The 18,793-nt window shown below is 38.9% G+C and overlaps 4 protein-coding genes across 7 annotated transcripts; 3 read left to right on the top strand and 1 right to left on the bottom strand.

The window, feature by feature from the left end:
- Positions 1 to 872: 872 nt before the first annotated feature.
- LOC18993024 (pentatricopeptide repeat-containing protein At1g18900) lies at positions 873 to 4,362 on the top strand. Its single transcript, XM_006416490.2, has 2 exons — positions 873 to 998; positions 1,629 to 4,362. The coding sequence occupies exon 2, from the start codon at positions 1,633 to 1,635 to the stop codon at positions 4,174 to 4,176; it is 2,544 nt and encodes an 847-aa protein (XP_006416553.1). The 5' UTR covers positions 873 to 998; positions 1,629 to 1,632; the 3' UTR covers positions 4,177 to 4,362.
- Positions 4,363 to 4,364: 2 nt separating this feature from the next.
- Positions 4,365 to 9,882, bottom strand: LOC18993023 (zinc finger protein BRUTUS-like At1g18910). Its single transcript, XM_024153040.1, is given in 12 exon segments — positions 4,365 to 4,614; positions 4,711 to 4,782; positions 4,901 to 4,960; positions 5,061 to 5,295; positions 5,498 to 5,632; positions 5,730 to 5,951; positions 6,133 to 7,826; positions 7,932 to 8,154; positions 8,278 to 8,639; positions 8,719 to 8,913; positions 9,022 to 9,240; positions 9,559 to 9,882. Coding segments are annotated over 12 exon segments (3,843 nt in total). The 3' UTR covers positions 4,365 to 4,512.
- Positions 9,883 to 10,769: 887 nt separating this feature from the next.
- Positions 10,770 to 12,933, top strand: LOC18993022. 2 transcript variants are annotated; one of them, XM_006416488.2, is made up of 2 exons: positions 10,770 to 11,300; positions 11,656 to 12,933. In XM_006416488.2, the coding sequence occupies exons 1-2, from the start codon at positions 10,824 to 10,826 to the stop codon at positions 12,757 to 12,759; spliced, it is 1,581 nt and encodes a 526-aa protein (XP_006416551.1). In that variant the 5' UTR covers positions 10,770 to 10,823; the 3' UTR covers positions 12,760 to 12,933. The 2 variants fall into 2 exon arrangements, with proteins under 2 accessions (XP_006416551.1, XP_024008811.1); XM_024153043.1 differs by having other exon boundaries at positions 11,641 to 12,933.
- A 763-nt stretch (positions 12,934 to 13,696) lies between these two features.
- Positions 13,697 to 18,722, top strand: LOC18993021 (DDT domain-containing protein DDR4). 3 transcript variants are annotated; one of them, XM_006416487.2, is made up of 12 exons: positions 13,697 to 14,425; positions 14,539 to 14,649; positions 15,106 to 15,192; positions 15,282 to 15,319; positions 15,397 to 15,478; positions 15,743 to 15,849; positions 15,932 to 16,088; positions 16,813 to 16,905; positions 17,059 to 17,182; positions 17,270 to 17,312; positions 17,427 to 17,618; positions 17,724 to 18,722. In XM_006416487.2, exons 1-12 carry the CDS (start codon positions 13,970 to 13,972, stop codon positions 18,568 to 18,570), a joined length of 2,337 nt encoding a protein of 778 aa, XP_006416550.1. In that variant the 5' UTR covers positions 13,697 to 13,969; the 3' UTR covers positions 18,571 to 18,722. The 3 variants fall into 3 exon arrangements, with proteins under 3 accessions (XP_006416550.1, XP_024008809.1, XP_006416549.1); XM_024153041.1 differs by having other exon boundaries at positions 17,718 to 18,722; XM_006416486.2 differs by having other exon boundaries at positions 13,702 to 14,425; positions 17,427 to 17,630; positions 17,718 to 18,720.
- The last annotated feature ends 71 nt before the right edge of the window (positions 18,723 to 18,793 follow it).

The raw sequence follows: 18,793 nt of genomic DNA, 5'->3' as shown, positions 1-18,793 counted from the left end.
GTTTTTTTTGTTGTTTCGGTGTTTTCGGTTTACAAAAAAACCGAACATCCATTACCACCAATTTTTTTGGATTATAATCGGTTGTATAATAACAATCCGAACCGATCCGAACCGATCCGAACCGAACCGAAATCATCAAAATAACCGAATGGATATTTAATAAGAGAACCGAACAACTGATTAACCGAAAATATCGGTTCGGTTCGGGTTCGGTTAACCGAACGCCCACCCCTAGTCAATGGTTCCCATTTCTCAACTTCTCACCACATCTCTCTCTCAAATCTCAACAGTCCAAAATACTACAGAAAAAAAGAAATTTTCTCTGAATACTAAAGTAACAAGACAGTGACAGTAACGCCACGTGTACATCGAAGACTTACGAAACTTGAGGAGGGCAAAGCTTCTACGTTGCAAATAAGAAATAGCCAAAGGAGGAAAAGGTAAAAGAAGAAATACTGAAAAGAAGCTCAACTTTTTCTGCTCTCTTAGCCAAAGCCACAGATTCTTCTATAATTCCATAAATCAAACTATATATTTTTCAAATTAACAAATTTGACACTTATATTAGTTGAATCACAGAAAATACTACTACTAATTCCACCATGTGTAATCTATTATATCAAAAAAAAATAAGAACGATAGATAATTTTTTTGTATCAATGTACTGGATTAAACCTTATGAGAAAGAATTTTCGAAAGGGAGAATAATTGAAAGCATTATGAAAGGAATAAGACTACTACTATATGTTATTTGAAAACAAGTGAAAGATTAGGGGTATATTGGAAAGTAAGAAAATATAAAAACAGAGCCAAAAAAGTTGTCACCTTGAATTCGCAGTCTCCGTGTGACCAATATGCTTGGAGAGTAGAAGGACGCTTCTCTCAATATTGACGGGAAGAAGACGAACTTTTGCCTCCATTGTTTTCAGTTCCTCCTGAACAATTTTTTCAGGAAAATCAAAACCATAACAGAGGAAGTCAAAGCAATCGTTTTTCAGGTGACTTTTATATACTATTGATCTCGCTTATTTCTTCTTTCTTCCTTTATCTCGCTTCGTTTCCCTTATTAACCAACGCACGAAGATTTCTGGGTTTCGTTTACTTTTCACTTTCTCTCCGATAAAATTCACACGATGAGTTTGATGTTTTTTTCCCTTCTTCTGAGTTTAACGCGTTTCTCGAGATTTTAGCTCAACACTACTGAATTTCGGAATTGAAATGTTTTTTTACCGTTGTTGAGATTCGAATGTGATCAAGTAGATTGTTACTTGAATCAGAGGTGGAGAAAGGATTCTTATAATAGCATAAGCATTTTGTTAGAATTGAATGTTTCAAATTGGGGTATGCAGAAGAAGTATAGACATTGCTGTATTCGAGCGATGGATGAATTTTTACTCATTTCAAAAGGTTCACTTGTGACTTGTGAGTATACAAAAAAAAAAGTGGAGGCTTTGAATTGTTGGGACGAAGCTAGTTGTTGTAGTAATGTACTAAGTTTGGAGAAGAGCTAAAACGGGTATTCTTCTGATTCATGAATTGGTTAGAAAGCTCTTTTTTTTCTATGTATGCTTGATGATCAACTCCTCTGAGTCTATCTGAATCTGCGAATTTCATTTGTTTTTCTGCAGAAAAATGATACGCGCAAAGCAAATTAGTAACCTTTCAAGTGCAGCAAGATCCTTTTTGATTGGTGGATCGAGATCAAGTGCAGCTGATGGGAATACTTGTGCATACACCGATGATGAAACTTGTCTCTCGAGACGCCAACAACTTAGGTATGAAGCTGCACAGACTGGAAAACGACCATCCAGTATTGTCCTTAAACCTTCGGTAGTGGGAAGCCTGTTACCAGGAGAGATAAGTAAATCGGTGGTTCCAAAGAAGGTTGATGAGTTTGGTCGGCCATCTCTATTGCCACAGCATGTTCCTTCTTCTCCTGCTTTGCCGAGTAAATCACATTCGGTTAATTATGCATCAACTATCATTAGAGAGGAGGAGGCTTCTTCAAAACCTATTGGGGATCAGATTTTCAGGGCCGGTATTGTAGCGGTTAACTTTCTTTCAGATTTAGCAAATTGTAAGATTCCCTCCTCTGATGGAGGAAGTGAAGCATTTGGATTTTCGAAAAGCTGTATGGTGGATCCCACTCGACCTATTACAAGTGTCAAGTCTTCGAATGTGAAAGCTATTAGAAGAGAGCACTTTGCTAAAGTTTATCCTAGATCAGCTGCAAAAGAGTCTTCAATGGATAAAATTAGAAATCCCACTAGCAACTTCCGAGGAGCTAAGGAAGCTGAACGAGCTGGATTTGTTAAAGGATTCAAACAAGTTTCAATAACGGCAACAAATAACACATATGTCAAGAGGACAAGCATGTTGCAAAGACCCAATATCGATTCGAACAGGTTTGTGTCAAACGGTTCTTCAACTGAAATGATGAAAGTGCATTCAGGGACTTCTCTGACTTCAAGGCAGTACTGTAATAGCGGGCACATTGTAGAAAATGTTTCCAGCGTTTTGCGGAGATTCAGGTGGGGCCCTGATGCTGAAGATGCCCTTCAAAATCTTGGTTTAAGGATGGATCCATACCAAGCAAACCAAGTCCTTAAGCAGATGAATGACCATGGAAATGCTCTTGGTTTCTTCTACTGGCTAAAAAGGCAACCTGGGTTTAAGCATGATGGGCACACTTATACCACTATGGTGGGTAACCTCGGTCGTGCTAAGCAATTTGGTGCAATAAACAAGCTCCTGGATGAGATGGTTAGAGATGGATGCCAGCCAAATACTGTTACATATAACCGACTTATCCACAGCTATGGTCGTGCCAATTACCTGAATGAAGCTATGAATGTGTTCAATCAAATGCAAGAGGCTGGATGCAGACCTGACCGGGTGACTTACTGTACCCTCATAGATATTCATGCTAAGGCTGGATTTCTCGAGATTGCCATGGATATGTACCAGAGAATGCAAGCAGCAGGTCTTTCTCCTGATACTTTTACTTACAGTGTCATAATAAACTGTCTCGGAAAAGCTGGACATTTACCTGCTGCACACAAGCTCTTTTGTGAGATGGTTGATCAGGGTTGTACCCCTAACTTGGTTACCTACAACATAATGATAGACTTGCATGCCAAAGCAAGAAACTATCAGAGCGCGTTGAAACTTTACCGTGATATGCAAAATGCTGGTTTTGAGCCTGACAAAGTGACGTATAGTATTGTGATGGAGGTGCTTGGACACTGTGGATATCTCGTGGAAGCAGAGGCTGTTTTCACCGAGATGCAGGATAAGAATTGGATTCCTGATGAGCCGGTTTATGGTCTTTTGGTGGATTTGTGGGGAAAATCTGGTAATGTGGAAAAGGCGTGGCACTGGTATCAGGCAATGCTTCATGCTGGTCTGCGACCTAATGTTCCTACATGCAATTCTCTTCTTAGTACCTTCCTTAGGGTCAACATGATAGCTGAAGCTTATGAGTTGTTACAAAACATGCTGGTGCTTGGTCTACGCCCTTCTTTGCAGACATACACGTTACTCTTGAGTTGTTGCACTGATGGTCGGTCAAAACTTGACATGGGTTTCTGTGGCCAGCTAATGGCAAGCACGGGTCATCCGGCACACACGTTTCTCCTCAAGATGCCACCTGCGGGTCCCGATGGTCAAAACGTGCGCAACCATGTGAACAACTTCTTGGAACTCATGCACAGTGAGGACAGAGAGAGCAAGCGAGGACTGGTGGACGCGGTGGTTGACTTTCTACACAAGTCCGGGCTAAAAGAAGAGGCGGGATCTGTTTGGGAAGTTGCAGCACAAAAGAACGTGTTTCCTGATGCATTGAGGGAGAAAAGCAGCAGCTACTGGCTTATCAATCTCCATGTGATGTCAGAGGGAACTGCAATAACCGCGCTGTCTAGGACTCTTGCTTGGTTTCGTAAGCAGATGTTAGTCTCGGGATCTTGTCCTTCTCGGATTGATATAGTAACTGGTTGGGGAAGACGTAGTAGAGTCACTGGCACATCAATGGTGAGAAAAGCAGTTGAGGAGCTACTCAATATCTTTGGTTCACCGTTTTTTATGGAGAATGGAAACTCAGGCTGTTTCGTTGGATCTGGTGAGTCTCTCAACAAGTGGTTGCTTCAGTCTTATGTTGAGAGGATGCATTTGCTGTGAGTTTTTGTTTCACATTTTAGGCTTTAGTTTTTTATTTTATCTTTTGGCCGATTGCGTCTTATGAATTGTTTTAGCTTGTAAGTCATAAGTTAAGGTTAGGGATGGACTAAGAATGTCTCTCCAGTCTTTTGTCCTCTGCTTTTCAATTGTATCTTCCTCTTGCAATGATAGTATTTTGATATTAAATGAGGTTAACAAACACCTACATTTCCACATTTATTAATATGCATGTAGAATAAATATTTCCATACAAAATTAGATGCTTTTAAAAAGAAAAAAACTGTTATAGACTTTCTGATGTACAATGGACAAAAAGAAGGAAGATTGGAGAAGGAACTAGAGAAGTCTGGTGTTGTAGGAGGCGCAAGAAGAGCACTTGTGATAGAGCCAATGGTAAGGAGCATTTCCTTTTCTCCCACAGTCATTACATAGTATTACCTGCAACCAACCATCCGTAGGTTTTACTTAAACCTAGGAATATGAACTGATACTTTGCAAATGCATAAGATCAAGAGAGAAGAGAGAAAGTGGAACCTGAGTTTGGTTTGAGTATTCATCTGGCATCTTTTGTTCTGCGAGCAGTGCATCTAACATTCTAAAGTAAACCTGTGTGAGAAAATTCTTTGGTTAGTGAATGACCTCAGTGTTTGAGCATTTGATGGCATTAGCTGACTTTTTTTAGCAATTTGTTCATGGAGAGAGTCAGAATTTTGGTGTTACTAACCTGCATATCCCCTAGTGACTTACTGCAGATGGGGCATATGTAATGCGAACATGTGTACTCCTACAATCAGAAACAGACTCGTAAGTAACATTCTTAGCATAGATTTTAAGTGTTTCATAGCTGGGAAAGAAAAAAAAAACATATTGAGAAAGTTAAACACCTGAAAGCATGTCGAGTGCATCACGTGACCACATGGAAGGGCCTTCACCGGAGAGTTGGAGGTAAAAATGTACTCATGGCAAATCGGACAATTGTCTTCTAAGCATTTCTCTCTGCATACATGTTCTACTAAGGTACGCGACATACAAGCGTTGCATTTCATGCAATGGAAGTAGTCAATGCCTAATCCTTTTCCTACACGACAGAGATTGCAGTAGGGACAGTGATAGATTTCCCTGCAAAGAAAGCCTTTGAACGTCAGAAACTACCAATCTCATCAGGATATTCTATAAAATTTCAAATATTTTCAAGCGAGAGTAAGGTATTTAATTTCAAATACTTTCTACTGAATTTTTCTTCTGATTACTATTTTAAAATATATAGGATATGTTGAGAATCAAAAATATAGATGCTGAAGAAGCATATGAAGAAGATTACCTTTCATCGTCAAATAATTTGCAGATTTTGCAGTAATATTTTCCCATTGACGAATTGCATGAACTATTTGAGCAGCTCGCAGCTACTGGCTGGATTATCAGGCACTTCATGCACATCATCTTTTTGATATGTTTCCTGCACAAGTATTTAATAAAATTAAAGATGCATGAGAGTGCAACAATATAACTGATTTTTCTTTACATGGAGATGGAATTACCATACATGCCACTACCTATCCACTGAGTGATCAGTTTCTTCATCATGGCACCGTATACATGTGAAGAGCTGGTTGCAACAAGGAGCTAGAAGCTTGCAACTCCTCTTGTAGTGTTTGCAACCAAAGATTAGTTTGTGAGGATCTCGATAGGATTGATGCTGACCAGGAACTGTTTCCCTATTGCTTGAGAGTATGGATGGTTCAAGATTATGTATCCGCTGTGTAGCAATCCAACGGCTGAAAAAGTATACAGCCTAGTATAAGTCACAACAAAGAACAACGACAAATTTAGATTTTCTATTTAAAAAGGAGTTGTTTAGATATAATTTTGGTTTTCTAAGTACAAGACTAAGCAGACTCAAATAGTATTATAGCATGACGAAATATTTTTCCTACAAAAAAAAATTGCAGCGCTTACCTCATTAACAAGTGCTGCAAGATATATGATTTCTTCTGAGGATCCAGGGCTGAATCACGGGATATTCTTCTAACTGTAGCCTCCACATCCTCCTGACTCATTGATAATAGGTATTCATACTTACTAGCTTGGCCAGATTGGTTAGATTTCTTAGCCATTTGGAAAGCTTGAGCCGGACAATTGCTGTTAGTTTGTTCATTGTACCTTCTAACGTCTGCTCCTATACATACTTTTTTACTTTTTGAGATTTCTTGATTCTTCTCCTCTTTGTTGCCAACTTCTGCCTTGTTATTTGGTGCATCCTTTCCAAGTGGCTTATTCATGATACTCTTTAAATTTGTCTCCAAAGATTCCATATGTTTGCTGCAAATGTTCCCTCCATCCTGATCAGCTCCTTCAAAGAGATATTTCCAAACAATATCAAGTGGATCTAAATCCTCAGATGGATCCTTATTTGCTTCCTTTGTTTCCTCTCCCATAACATGACTATTGTACCATACCGTTAACCATTCGGAAAACATAGTATTCTTTGTTGCTTGAATCCACAAAGACATCACGGCATGTTGCTCTTCAGGGATCAAAGCTTCCATTAACCATGGAATCATATCCTGTAATATTTCTCCACTCATTCTTCCAAGCATGCACGCTATGATTTTTTCTTGTTCTTCGATAGTGAAGCAGTCTCTGAATAAACACCAGAGCTCAGTCTCTTCACGGTGGAGATGCTCAGACAATAGCTTATGAATGGATTTGCATACATCTTGGAGGCTCATACACAGCTTCTCATACTTCAGCTTCCTGTGTTGGTCCATTGCATTTGAATTGATAGTAGATACCAACATGTTGAGTTCTGCCATCTCATTCAGAAGGAATGATATTTTATGGAGGTGTTCGACTTCAAGTTCGTGATCAATACTGTATGACTGACTAATGTTCTGTAGTTTACCCTTTGATTCCAGGGCTGGAAATGCAATCTCATCCTCTGCATCTGAATGTATCTGATACAAGAACTTTATAAGATGAAATCTTTGATGAAACTCCCCAAAGAAGCTATACTCTGATGCCAGTCGTGCTGAACCACATACAAGGTAGTCCAGATCCTTCTTCATTGCCTTGTGGAACAAGAAAATTAGATCGATCGGTTTCAAGTCCATAATTTAGTGATCATCGCCAATATTCTTGTCACCCAAAAAACCAGGAAGCTGTTGAAGAGGCTTGAGCTTTCCCGGGATAGTTAGTTGTTGATTCATTGCACTTGAGTAGGGTGTCTCATTCATGTAACCATTAAGTTGATCCATTGAGGTCGAAGACTTATTTTTGTTTCCTGGACATGCAAGCAAATAAGGATTAGATCCTTTGCATAAAGATCCAGAAGCTTCTTCAGTGTATTCCTCTTCAAAGGGACATCTCGGTTTGAACATAAAGGACAACTCATTCCAGAAACTTTCAACTGGTGTTTTGCCTGAATAACCAAAGCGAAACCACTGCAACAAGAGGTGCGCAAAAGATTTATTGGGAAAAGAATCTTCCCAACTTAAGAAGTAAATAACTGATTGAGATTCATCTTCGGATAACTGACAAGAAAACCACATTATGACACACTTGAGCAATCCAAGAGGCAGAACATGAAGGCTCCTGTATAGGAGCTGCCTCTGCATTTCAGTGTTGCAATTCTTGCTGATGATGGGGAATACCTGGAGGACAATGAGTGAATACTTTGGATATCATATGGAAACAAGAGAAGTGGAAACTAAAGTCACTATTTAAAAAAAAAATTGAATAAATTTTAAACAGTTTACCTCTGTTTCCTCTACAGAAAACTGTTTTGCTATTCTCAATATAAGGGATTCCAGTTTCTCCTGAAGCGTTATGACAAAATTGTCACTCCCTGTTCTAGTTTCAAGGTCTAGCGACCTCTTGAAGTTCTCCACATGGGCATCTATGGTAAATTGTTTGGAACTGGAAGATTGTTGATCCACCATTTCTTCAAACACTGGGTAAAAGAACCTTGTAAATGCATTACTGCAATGAAGTATGTCACCGGTTTCTCAGAGAAAAAGAGGATAATATGAAACAGGACAAGTCCAAGAAACTATACACCATATCAAAGAAAAAAAAAATCAAAGTTTCCCAAATAATATTTACCCATAAAAGATAAGGACATCAGCAAGGAAGTTTAGCCGAACCACGAGCACATTGAGGTCCAACGAAAGGCTTGGAAATTTCAGTTGGTGTAATCCTTTTTGAATGTCTAACAAATCTCTTTTAATTGCATTATGCCAAATCTGAATACCATGAACCAGAGTGTACCCTTCTGTATTTGGACTAGACAAGGACGTTTTACTCCATTTCCAAAAACGTTGAAAAAACCCACTTGATGAATCTGCCTGATGAGATGAGTTGTTAATATTTTCAGACACTTCTACAGACTGGACTCCTTTCATGATCTTTGTAAGAGCCGTAAATGAAGAAGATCGACTATCGTCCATCAGCCAAGAGTTTATGACCTTTCAAAAACGATTTAATTTTGTTACAAAAAGGAAAAAAAAAAAAATAGACCACATCTGATCAGTATAGAGAATATACCAGTTGCAAGGAGGATTCCTTTGGGACAACTTGTTTCACGCAACTCTCAACTTCAGATTTCTCCATGGGAGAGAGGAAAGATGCCATCCATGGGAAAATTTCTTCAAGCACCATCACTGGAACACTACATATGAATTGCCACACTAGCGATGCTTGTTCTTGAAAAGAGAAGTTCTCAATAAACAATGGAAACACCTGCATATTCAAGAGGAGGTAAACAAACAAGTAAAGAGTAATTACAAGAATAATATTAGTTTTTGAGTCTTCTATAATTGTGACAAATTAGTAAAACCTATATATTACATGTCGCTCTTCTTTAAGCATATGTTGACATATGGATGATTGAATGGTGCTAATACATAATACAACTTCACGAAGAACATCTGCATTGTCCCCTCTTTCCTCTTCAAGAACATGTAGCCAATGAAAAATTGAAGTGAAAAGATTATCTGTGGCATCATGTTCAAGCGAATAACTGAAAGCAATGTTTTTCACACGTTTGTCAAGCGCTGAAAAGATAACCTGCCAGTAAACACATCATATTAAACATAAAGCAAGTGATTGTGATAAAGTAATCAAATTGGAACGGCTCAAGTTTTTTTTTGTGTGTGTGTAAAACTCTGTTCACTCGTTGACTTTTTTTAAGCTTTGAGATGATTTAGTCTTTTCGTTTTGCTAATTATGACATCAAAGACAAGCAGAGAGTTTCCAGAATCTAGTAAAATCACAAATTTATATAACGGGTCAAGATTATATGAGATGATGATAACTGTTTACGCTCTTGTTTGTCCTAATATGAATCATTAGCACCCTAAACAGCTTAAAAATGTGAAATCTAACCTTATCTTCAGCTGTAGAATGGTAGTCATAAACAAGCTTCAAGAAATCAAACTTACGGCGGAGCTCCACCGCTAGATCGGAACCGGCCCGGACCGCATCACCGGCCAGACTCTGGAGCTCTGCCAGCTGCGCACGGAAAGCCTTGTGGAAGTAAACGAACAGTAGAATCGGAGAATCCGACAACCGAGCATTCACGGCGGAGGAAGAAGAAGAAGAAGAAGAAGAAGAAGAAGAAGAAGAAGAAGAAGTGGACGCAATATCCGGCGGTTTACTCTCCCGTCGGTTCTTGTCCGGCGGAAGTGGAAGAGGATCTCCGACTCCCATCCACCACCATGAACAGGAGAGGAGGAGGAGGTGGGAGAGAAAAAAGGTAGAAGAAGAAGAAGAAGAAGAAGAAGGAAACGCGTTGACGAGAAGAGAACGTAATTTAAAGGTTTCATCGTCGTCGTCAAGCTTCTCTCTGCTGTTGATTGAGGATTTGTTAATTATTTTTTTAGGGGTTTAAAGAGTTTTATTATATTCGAAGTGATGGAGACGTTAGATATATGAACAACCAACAAGGCTTTTATCATACCCACATTTTAATTTGTGGCGGGATTATTACTTGTCCCCATGTGACCCGCCAATTATCTAATTGTCGTTTTCTCTAAATTGTCTAATTTTATCTGCCTTAATAATCATTACTGTGTTTTATTTGAAATGCAAATCATATAAATCTTGCATCTTTGAATCAGAATATTTCAATTTCATTTGGTCAAACATCATATAATATATCCACCACCATTAGTTACATACACACATAAACATAAACTAAAATGTTAAATAGTAATAAGTATACTTACGTCCAAAAAAATAAAAGAACTGTATATTTGAGTCATTAACTGCCGACAAAAACAAAAACTGAGGTTCATTGATTGAATGAGTCAGTGTCCCCATTAACTGGTCATCAATTTGACTCCGTTAGTTAAAGCCGTTAATTAATTTCCCCGTTCCGTGTGCTCTCCCGCACGTGCCATCATGTGTCTGTAGCGTGCAAAGCTGCGAATCTAGAGATTCCACGTGGCTCTACTGACTCCAAATGGGCCGAATAATTAGAATCGAACCTACAAGGAGCCAAGCCCAATAAATGGATACAAACAAGAAACAATCAAATTAATGATTTTTGATTTAATTTATATTCAAAGAAACAATCAAATTCGTGCATGTCAGTTTGCGCCAACAGGTAAAAAAAAGGGACTTCAGCTTTTTGTCTTCTCCGGCGGAAGATGGCGGCGGAGAGGCTGAGAACGAAATGGATGGCTATGACGGCGAGCATATGGATCCAGTGCACCGGAGGAGGTTCATACACCTTCGGAATCTACTCGGCGATCTTGAAATCAAGTCAATCCTACGACCAATCAACTCTTGACACAGTCTCCGTCTTCAAAGACATCGGTGGTAACGTCGGCGTTTTATCGGGACTTCTATACACCGCAGCAACCTTCGATCGCCGTCGCAGAGACGGACGGGAAGGTCGAGGAGGACCGTGGGTGGTGATTTTGGTCGGAGCGGTTTTGTGCTTCACCGGTTATTTCCTCATGTGGGCTTCCGTTACCGGTCTGATTAGGCGACCGCCGGTTCCGGTTATGTGTCTGTTTATGTTCATAGCTGCTCAGTCTTTGACGTTTCTTAACACGGCCAACGTTGTTAGCTCCGTTGAGAATTTCGCCGATTATGGTGGCACTGCCGTTGGAATTATGAAGGTAATAAAGCTCAAGATTTTACAGATTTAAATTTTTTCTAGCTCTGCTTAATGTTGGTCCATACCATAGTCAATTTATTAGTTCTTTGGGACCTTGAGATTGATGTATATTATTCATTATGATCTTGATAAATTAGTTGAACTGGACCTCACAAAACAGGGGAGAATAGTATACATTGGAAAGTTATTATCTTTGAACTTAAATGTCGGAAAATTCCTGGAAAGTTTAGGAATTGATTTGTATTTTTCTTGTATGTCCATTGATTATAAATTGATCCATCTGTTCAATTCTCTTACAAACTGTTTTCAAAGTTGATTGTAATTAAGACCCTTAAGCTTAGACCTTCTTTTTGCAGGGTTTTGTTGGTCTAAGTGGAGCAATGTTAATTCAACTGTATGAAACAATATGCCCTGGAGATCCAAAGAGTTTCATTCTTCTACTTGCAGTAGTACCTTCACTTATCTCTGTCTTGGTGATGCCTCTTGTCAGGATCTATGAGACAAGCACGGTCGATGAGAAGAAGCATTTAGATGGTTTATCAACTTTATCTCTTATCATTGCAGCTTACCTAATGATCATTATTACTCTGAAGAGCACTTTTGGTTTACCATCATGGGCCAATGCCGTCACACTTTCAATTCTACTCTTCCTGCTTGCCTCTCCTCTGCTAGTTGCATTGAGAGCACGCAGAGACAATATCGAGAAACCATTATCGCCTGCTTATTCTCCTCTTGTAGACAACCTGGAAACAACAAACTCTGGTGAGATCTTGCTGCTGAATGAAGATAAAAGCTTGAATCTTTTGCAAGCTATCCGTAAGGTAGACTTTTGGTTGTTGTTTCTTGCAATGGTATGTGGAATGGGATCGGGGATCTCGACGATAAACAACATGAGACAAATAGGCGAGTCTCTTCGATACTCTACAATGGAGATAAATTCGTTGCTGTCTTTATGGAGTATATGGAACTTTATTGGTCGGTTTGGAGCCGGTTATGCGTCGGATGCATTGCTCCACAAGAAAGGATGGCCACGTCCGTTGCTAATGGCTACAACTCTTGGAGCCATGACTTTAGGCCATCTAATCATAGCCTCTGGTTTTCAAGGAAACCTCTACGCCGGTTCGGTTATCGTAGGAATTTGTTATGGCTCACAATGGTCGTTAATGCCAACAATTACGTCAGAGTTATTTGGGGTTAAGCATATGGGCACAATCTATAATACCATCTCGATTGCTAGTCCTATGGGTTCATATATCTTCTCTGTGAGATTGATTGGTTATATCTATGATCAGACCATTACTGGAGAAGGTAACACTTGTTATGGTCCTCGTTGTTTCCGATTGGCCTTTGTGATTATTGCAACTGTGGCTTTCCTCGGGTTTCTGATCTCCTGTGTGCTGCTTTTTCGGACCAAGATTATGTACCAACAGATCTTCGAGAAGAGGTTCCATCGTCGGTAAGAGTATTGACATGTGAATATCATTATTTCAGGTACAGAGCCATTTGTCTTTGTATTTACATTTGATTGTTTATATTTATTAAATTTGTAATGATTGTAACATGTATTTTGTGTAAATACAAGTACATATATTTACTTGGAGAAGATAATCCCAAGAAAACTCGTTTTTTATGTTTATAAGTTTTTGGAGTTTAGTTGTGTGACATAAATGAAGTATCAAGAGTAAGAAAGAACCAGCGTCAGGATCTTATTTTATATCCTTGGAATCTAACTTTAAGATCAGTAGTGAGCATCCTTGCCGGTTAGAGATCTTTTGCTCTACATGGTAATCAGGTAGCCTTTTAAAGTTTAAATGGGTTACTTCAATTGTCATGTTAATCATACACTTCATCTAGTTATATTTCCCAAATCTATTTTTAGTTAGAGACCTACTTTTTACTTTAAAAGAAATATTCATAACACTAGGATTAAGAAAAATGATATTATACTAAACATCATACCCATGACTGTTATATCACTAACTAAATTTTCAAATTATGTAATTCATCATTTTTTAGAAGTTCTGATATGGTCTATACTCTATACTATCTACTTTTTTTGTTTGTTGAACTCAGCATCACAAAATCAAGTTGTTACACCGTTAAGTTTATCAGTCTCAGATAATGGCTGTAATTAATATGTACAAACATGATGAAAGTCTCTAAAATTAAAGACTTGCTGTAATATTTTGGAAAATATCTATCACTTATATCCAAAAATCCATAAAAGTTTTTTTTTTCTTTGATTTAACAAGCAATCAAAAAGAAAAAGCCCATATATGTCGATCGAGAGCCCTAGCTTTTGTTTACCCCTATTTCTCCTCTCCTCGTGTTGTTTTCACTCGCTGAGTCGTTTTCTTCTGATCATTCAGAGAGACCTAAATTTGACAATTTATTTACCATCTTCTTTTCCTCAGATTTTCCTCTTCTTCTTCTTCTTCTTCTTCTGTCGAAATCCCAAAACGACAACGTTTTAACCCAACACCAGTCGACGCTTTTGGACCTTCCTCTTCCTTTTCTTCGTCTTTCTCTTGTTTAACCGATTTGGGTTTCCCCACAATGCCAAGGGTTCTAATTCTCTCTCCCTAAACAATCTCAGATTAACTCCGCTTCATACCCACAAAAAAAACCCTAATTTCAATCTCTCTCTCTCTTTGATCTCACATTCTCTCGATGGGTTCTTCCTCCGATATTGCCCCTGGCCGATCTTCCCTTGACCATGATGTCTCCGAGAACCACCACTCTCCCGCCGACGATGGTTCTCCAGTTACGGATACGAAAATTCCCACGGAGGACACTACGGCGCTTAGGAGAACGAGGCCCTCACGCGCTTGCACTCTTAGGGCACAGCAGCGGCTTCAAGAGCAGCAAGCCGCTGAGAGAAAGCTCAGGCCGCCAAAAAAGGAGTACAAACGGGAGCATCGACGGAGAGAGGAAGAGGTGGAGGAAGATGAGGATGTGGACGATCAAGAGGATGAGGAGGACGGAGCTGAGAATCCTCAGCATTGCGTCGGCTCAAGCTCCGGCAAAATCGTTACTTCTCTTGTCCCTCCACCGGAACCTTCACAGATGCCGCGATGGCATCTTCGTTCCATGTGGGAACTTGCTTCCGTACTCAATTTCTTGCATGTGAGCTCTCTGTTTCCTTCATTTCTCTTGTGTTTTTTATTCTTCTACTGGTTCTTAGTTCCCAATGAGTAACTCACTCACTCCCAAGTTCTCATCTTTTTTGGATGGTGAAGGTTTTTAGACCGCTTTTGAAAATCAATGCGGAATTTTCAGCGGAAGAGTTCGAAACGGCTCTGCTTTCTCCAAATGATACTTTGAGTGATATTCATATTCCTCTGCTAAAGGTTGGTGTTTTAGCTATCCATTGTTGTCTTCTTTCCTACTCTTTTAGTGTGCTACTACTTTCTTATTGATGGTTTTTTAATTCTTGCTGGTTTATGTCGGTATTTACTTCAATGTACTTCCGAGAGTTTGTCTCATTGACAGGAACGGAACTTGCTGTCATACCACCGTGCTTTTGGATGCTCTTAACGGAGTTTTGGCTCTTATTAGTATAATAACCTTTTGTTGCCGTATTGAATTGTTCTAGAACAGAAAGAAGATTCCTTGATTTTTTAATTGTTGTGGATAGTTCTTGTTGCCTTTTTATTCGTAAGTGCTGCAAATTCTTTTGGTTTATGTGGATGCTAAGCAGTCATGATTTGGAATCAAATATTTTCTTCACTACGATGGAATGTCTAAATTGCATAACAATTTCTCTCATTTGAGCAATATTCCATCTTTTTCTTTTCAATTTGCAGGCCATTCCTCCTGTAACTCGAATGGCCCTCACACGTGATACCTGGGTCACTGTCTTGTGCAGAAAAATAAGAGACTGTTGGCATTGGGTAATGACTGCTAAACATCTTTGACCTGATATGTCAAGTAATTTTTGCATTATATCATGTTCTGACATAAGCTTCATCTACTTATTTAGGTCGCAGAAGGAGACCTTCCTATTGTTGCCTCGCAAGGGTGAGTTGTTATAATTTACAGAATCTCATGGTAACTGATTACCAAGCATTTATGCGCTTCTCGTCTTAATCTCGCAGGCGGGAGATTGAATTGTACAAATCTCTTGATCCAGCTATTCGCGTGGTGATTTTGAAAGCTTTGTGTGACATTCGTGTTGAGGTACTATTGCTGCTCTATGTCGTTCTATTTATATTGTATTTGTGTATCACCACTGTATTTTTTTCCGCTATTATTTTGTCCTCTTAAATTTATTGTTAGTAGTGTTTTACTGGGTTGAAATGAATTTTCACGATGTTTTAAGCTTTGTATAACTGTTTACACTTTACGATGTCCATTATTAAGCTCTGGATCTCGCTGATGCGATGCTAAAAACAAGATAGTTTGAACACTTACAGTTTTGGTGGTTTTTGTGAATTTTTACAGCAAGAGGATATCAAGAGCTACATTGACAACTCTCTTAAAACTGGCGTTCATCTGTCAGTATTTCGTAAAGATCGCGTTGGGGGTGATTCACATGGAGTTAATTTTTGGTCTGTGGCAATTAGACAAAGACATAAATTGGTTCCTCTTGTTTACATATATATGATAGCCCTTTTTTGTTTCTTATTTAAGGTATGAGGATGATCCCTTAATTGGTCACCGTTTATATCGGGAAATAAGGAAAGCAGAGGTGGTGAAGGTCAAAACAAAGGGTTCCAAGATTCCTCCTAATATAACTTACCAATGGGAAACTGTCGCCACCAATTTCGATGAATTCCAAGATGTTTCTGTAAGTCTCGACAACATTCAATAATTTTTTGAGTTGCCAGAAAATAATGCTTAGGATACTTCTATATGACTGTCGGACTGTCTGTTTACTGAGCCCGTGATTAATTCTTGCAATAAAATATGGTAGCTTACTTCTGATGTGATTGTGATGTTTAGATAGCGTGCAGGCTAGTGTTATTCATGCACTTAGAATATTAATCTTCTCTACGGATGGAAATTTACAGATGCCAAACGTGGGATTATAGTCTATATGTTGAGGAAAATACATGTGGAGAGCCAGTTATTTTCAAAGGACGGACTTAACTATCTTCCCATAGATTTTTATTACTCAATAGAATGGTGCATATCTTTTGATTGCGTCAGTGTAGGTGCATAGTTGAATATTGAGTGAGTTAGTAGTATGTTGTGTGTGTTAGCGATTCCAATATGTTTTTCTCGAGGGATGTTCCCTCCGGGGCAATGTTGTTTATGTTGACCCAAAAAAGAAAAACATAAACAACTCTATATTGTGGATCCGTTTTAACGCTTTAGTACCTTCTTTCGTGGAGCGGGGATCCTATGCTATTCTGTTGAAACGTTAATTGTGGATTTATATTTCTTTCGTTTTGACTGTCGATTGATGCTTGCTTCTCTGAAGGACTAAACTATTATAATAGTTAGTTAATAGGTTGTACTTTCTGTGTCCTTTACTGCTGACTGAGATGATGTGTCTCTTTGTTTTGCAGGAAAAACTTAATTCAAGTAGTAGTAGAATTGAAGTATCTCTAGGGAAGAAGTTAATAAGAGATATGCTTCCTGAGATAGAAAAAGAACACAAGGTTCCAATTCGCTCCCTGCTTTTATTTTCTGTTTCTGTTTTCATCTTGGTTACAGTAGATCAGAACTCACCAACTAACCACACGTTTGTGGCGGAATAATTCTTATCAGTTGCATCCTTTTATAATTGATTTTTTTTTTTTTTGGGCTGTCAGAGGAAAGAAAAATTGTTGAAAAAGCAGCATAGACAGGCTCTTCTCCTTGATAACTATTTGGTTGTTGACGGTCTTGGTGCTGGCCGTTCTCTCCGTGATAGGAAGCCAGTTAGATACACTTTTGGTAATGTTAACTTATGACTGGTTTAATATCCAGGTTGATCTCTACTGAGCTGAAGAGTTTTACTAATGCTGTTTATTATTATTGCAGATGATTATGATAGGTCGATAAATGAAGCTATCAAGATAACAAAGTATGTCTGAGTGTCCCCTTGCATTGAATTGTCTATGCAGTTAGTTTCCTTATTTGGTGACTTTTATATATTGCCTCTTACATTACGCTTGTTTTGGTAAATACTCTATCTCAGGAAGAAACATCCATCGCCAGAACCTCCTCTCCACAGAAGAGAATCAGCCAGATTGGACGCTCTTGCGAATGGCAGATCGACCAGCTCAACTTACCCTACTGAGCTTGTGAACGATACAGCATCTGCGAGATCTTCTGATTTTGCTGATTATGATGATTTCGATGAGCAGAGAGATGAATCCTTGGAGAGAAGGCAAGACACAGTGTATTATTCTTTTTCCCTTTGATATTTCCCCTCCAGAATTTTTGATAAAAAGATATATTCGAAGTAACGAGCGTAATGCTGTGGCAGTAACAGGCGCAGACAACGGCCCCAGCGGTATTCAGCTACGGACTTTGTTGAAACTGTTTCAGACAATGATGCAGAATTTGAAAGCGATGATGAGATTGTTGGGGAAGCAGTTTATGATGAAGAATATCTGAGGAAGCGCAAGCAGAAGAAGTTTTCTAGCGGTTCTGAGGGAGAGGAAGAGAAGGGAGATGAAGAGTACAAATGGGATGAAGATAATGCCGAGTACGAGGAAGAAGAGGAAGACGAAGAAGAAGAAGATTCTCTAAGTGCTAGCGAAGAAGACAGTGATGAACCCCGTAGGGTTAAGAAATTGCCACGGAGAGAAACCAAGTCGAGATCAAGGTCAAAGGATTTTCGGCCAGGCCTGAGACGTAGTAAAAGAGCCACAAGAATCGATTACCAACAATACGAGCTCTCAGAATCAGACAAAGAAGCAACAGGATCAGCAAAACGTAAGCGATTGGTTGAGCCAGATGAACAGTCCGATGAAACAGGGAATGGGAATTTCACAATGGGAAGTCAGGACTCTGAAGAAAATGCAAATGACACAGAGACAAAATCTGCTGAAGAAAATGCAAATGACCCAGAAACAAAATCTGCTGAAGAACAAGTAGAAGAAGAAGAAGAAGAAGAAGAGCCCAGAGAGGTCAATGATAACGGAGAGATAGCAAATGGTGCAGAGAAGAATCAACTTAACAAATCAAACGGCACAGACCAAGAAGAAGTTGAGGGTGTAGTAGGCAAAAGGCGTTTCCTCGACTTAAACGAGCTTGCCCCTGTATCTGGTTTTGATGATGGTCCAAGTACAGTTTTGAAGGATGATGATAAGCATTGGCGGACCTATGTAAGATGAAGGGATTAAGTGACACCTGAAAAATTTGTAAAATTGAAATTGTTTCACTAGTATCAACTGATTTGGTCAAAAAGATTTATTATTGAACCTCCTTTTAAAAACGTCTAGCGCTTATCATTGACTTTATTAATTCAGTTTTCTACTTTAATTTGTTTTTATTGGGTTATAGCCTATAGTTTAAACTTTGCACAATTTTTTACCCTCTACCATTTCACTGAAAAGG

Source organism: Eutrema salsugineum, unplaced genomic scaffold (assembly GCF_000478725.1).
Source record: "Eutrema salsugineum unplaced genomic scaffold, Eutsalg1_0 scaffold_5, whole genome shotgun sequence".
Taxonomy (NCBI): Eukaryota; Viridiplantae; Streptophyta; class Magnoliopsida; order Brassicales; family Brassicaceae; genus Eutrema; species Eutrema salsugineum.
Note: the sequence above shows the minus strand (reverse complement) of the source record. Positions and strands in the feature narration are given on the sequence as shown.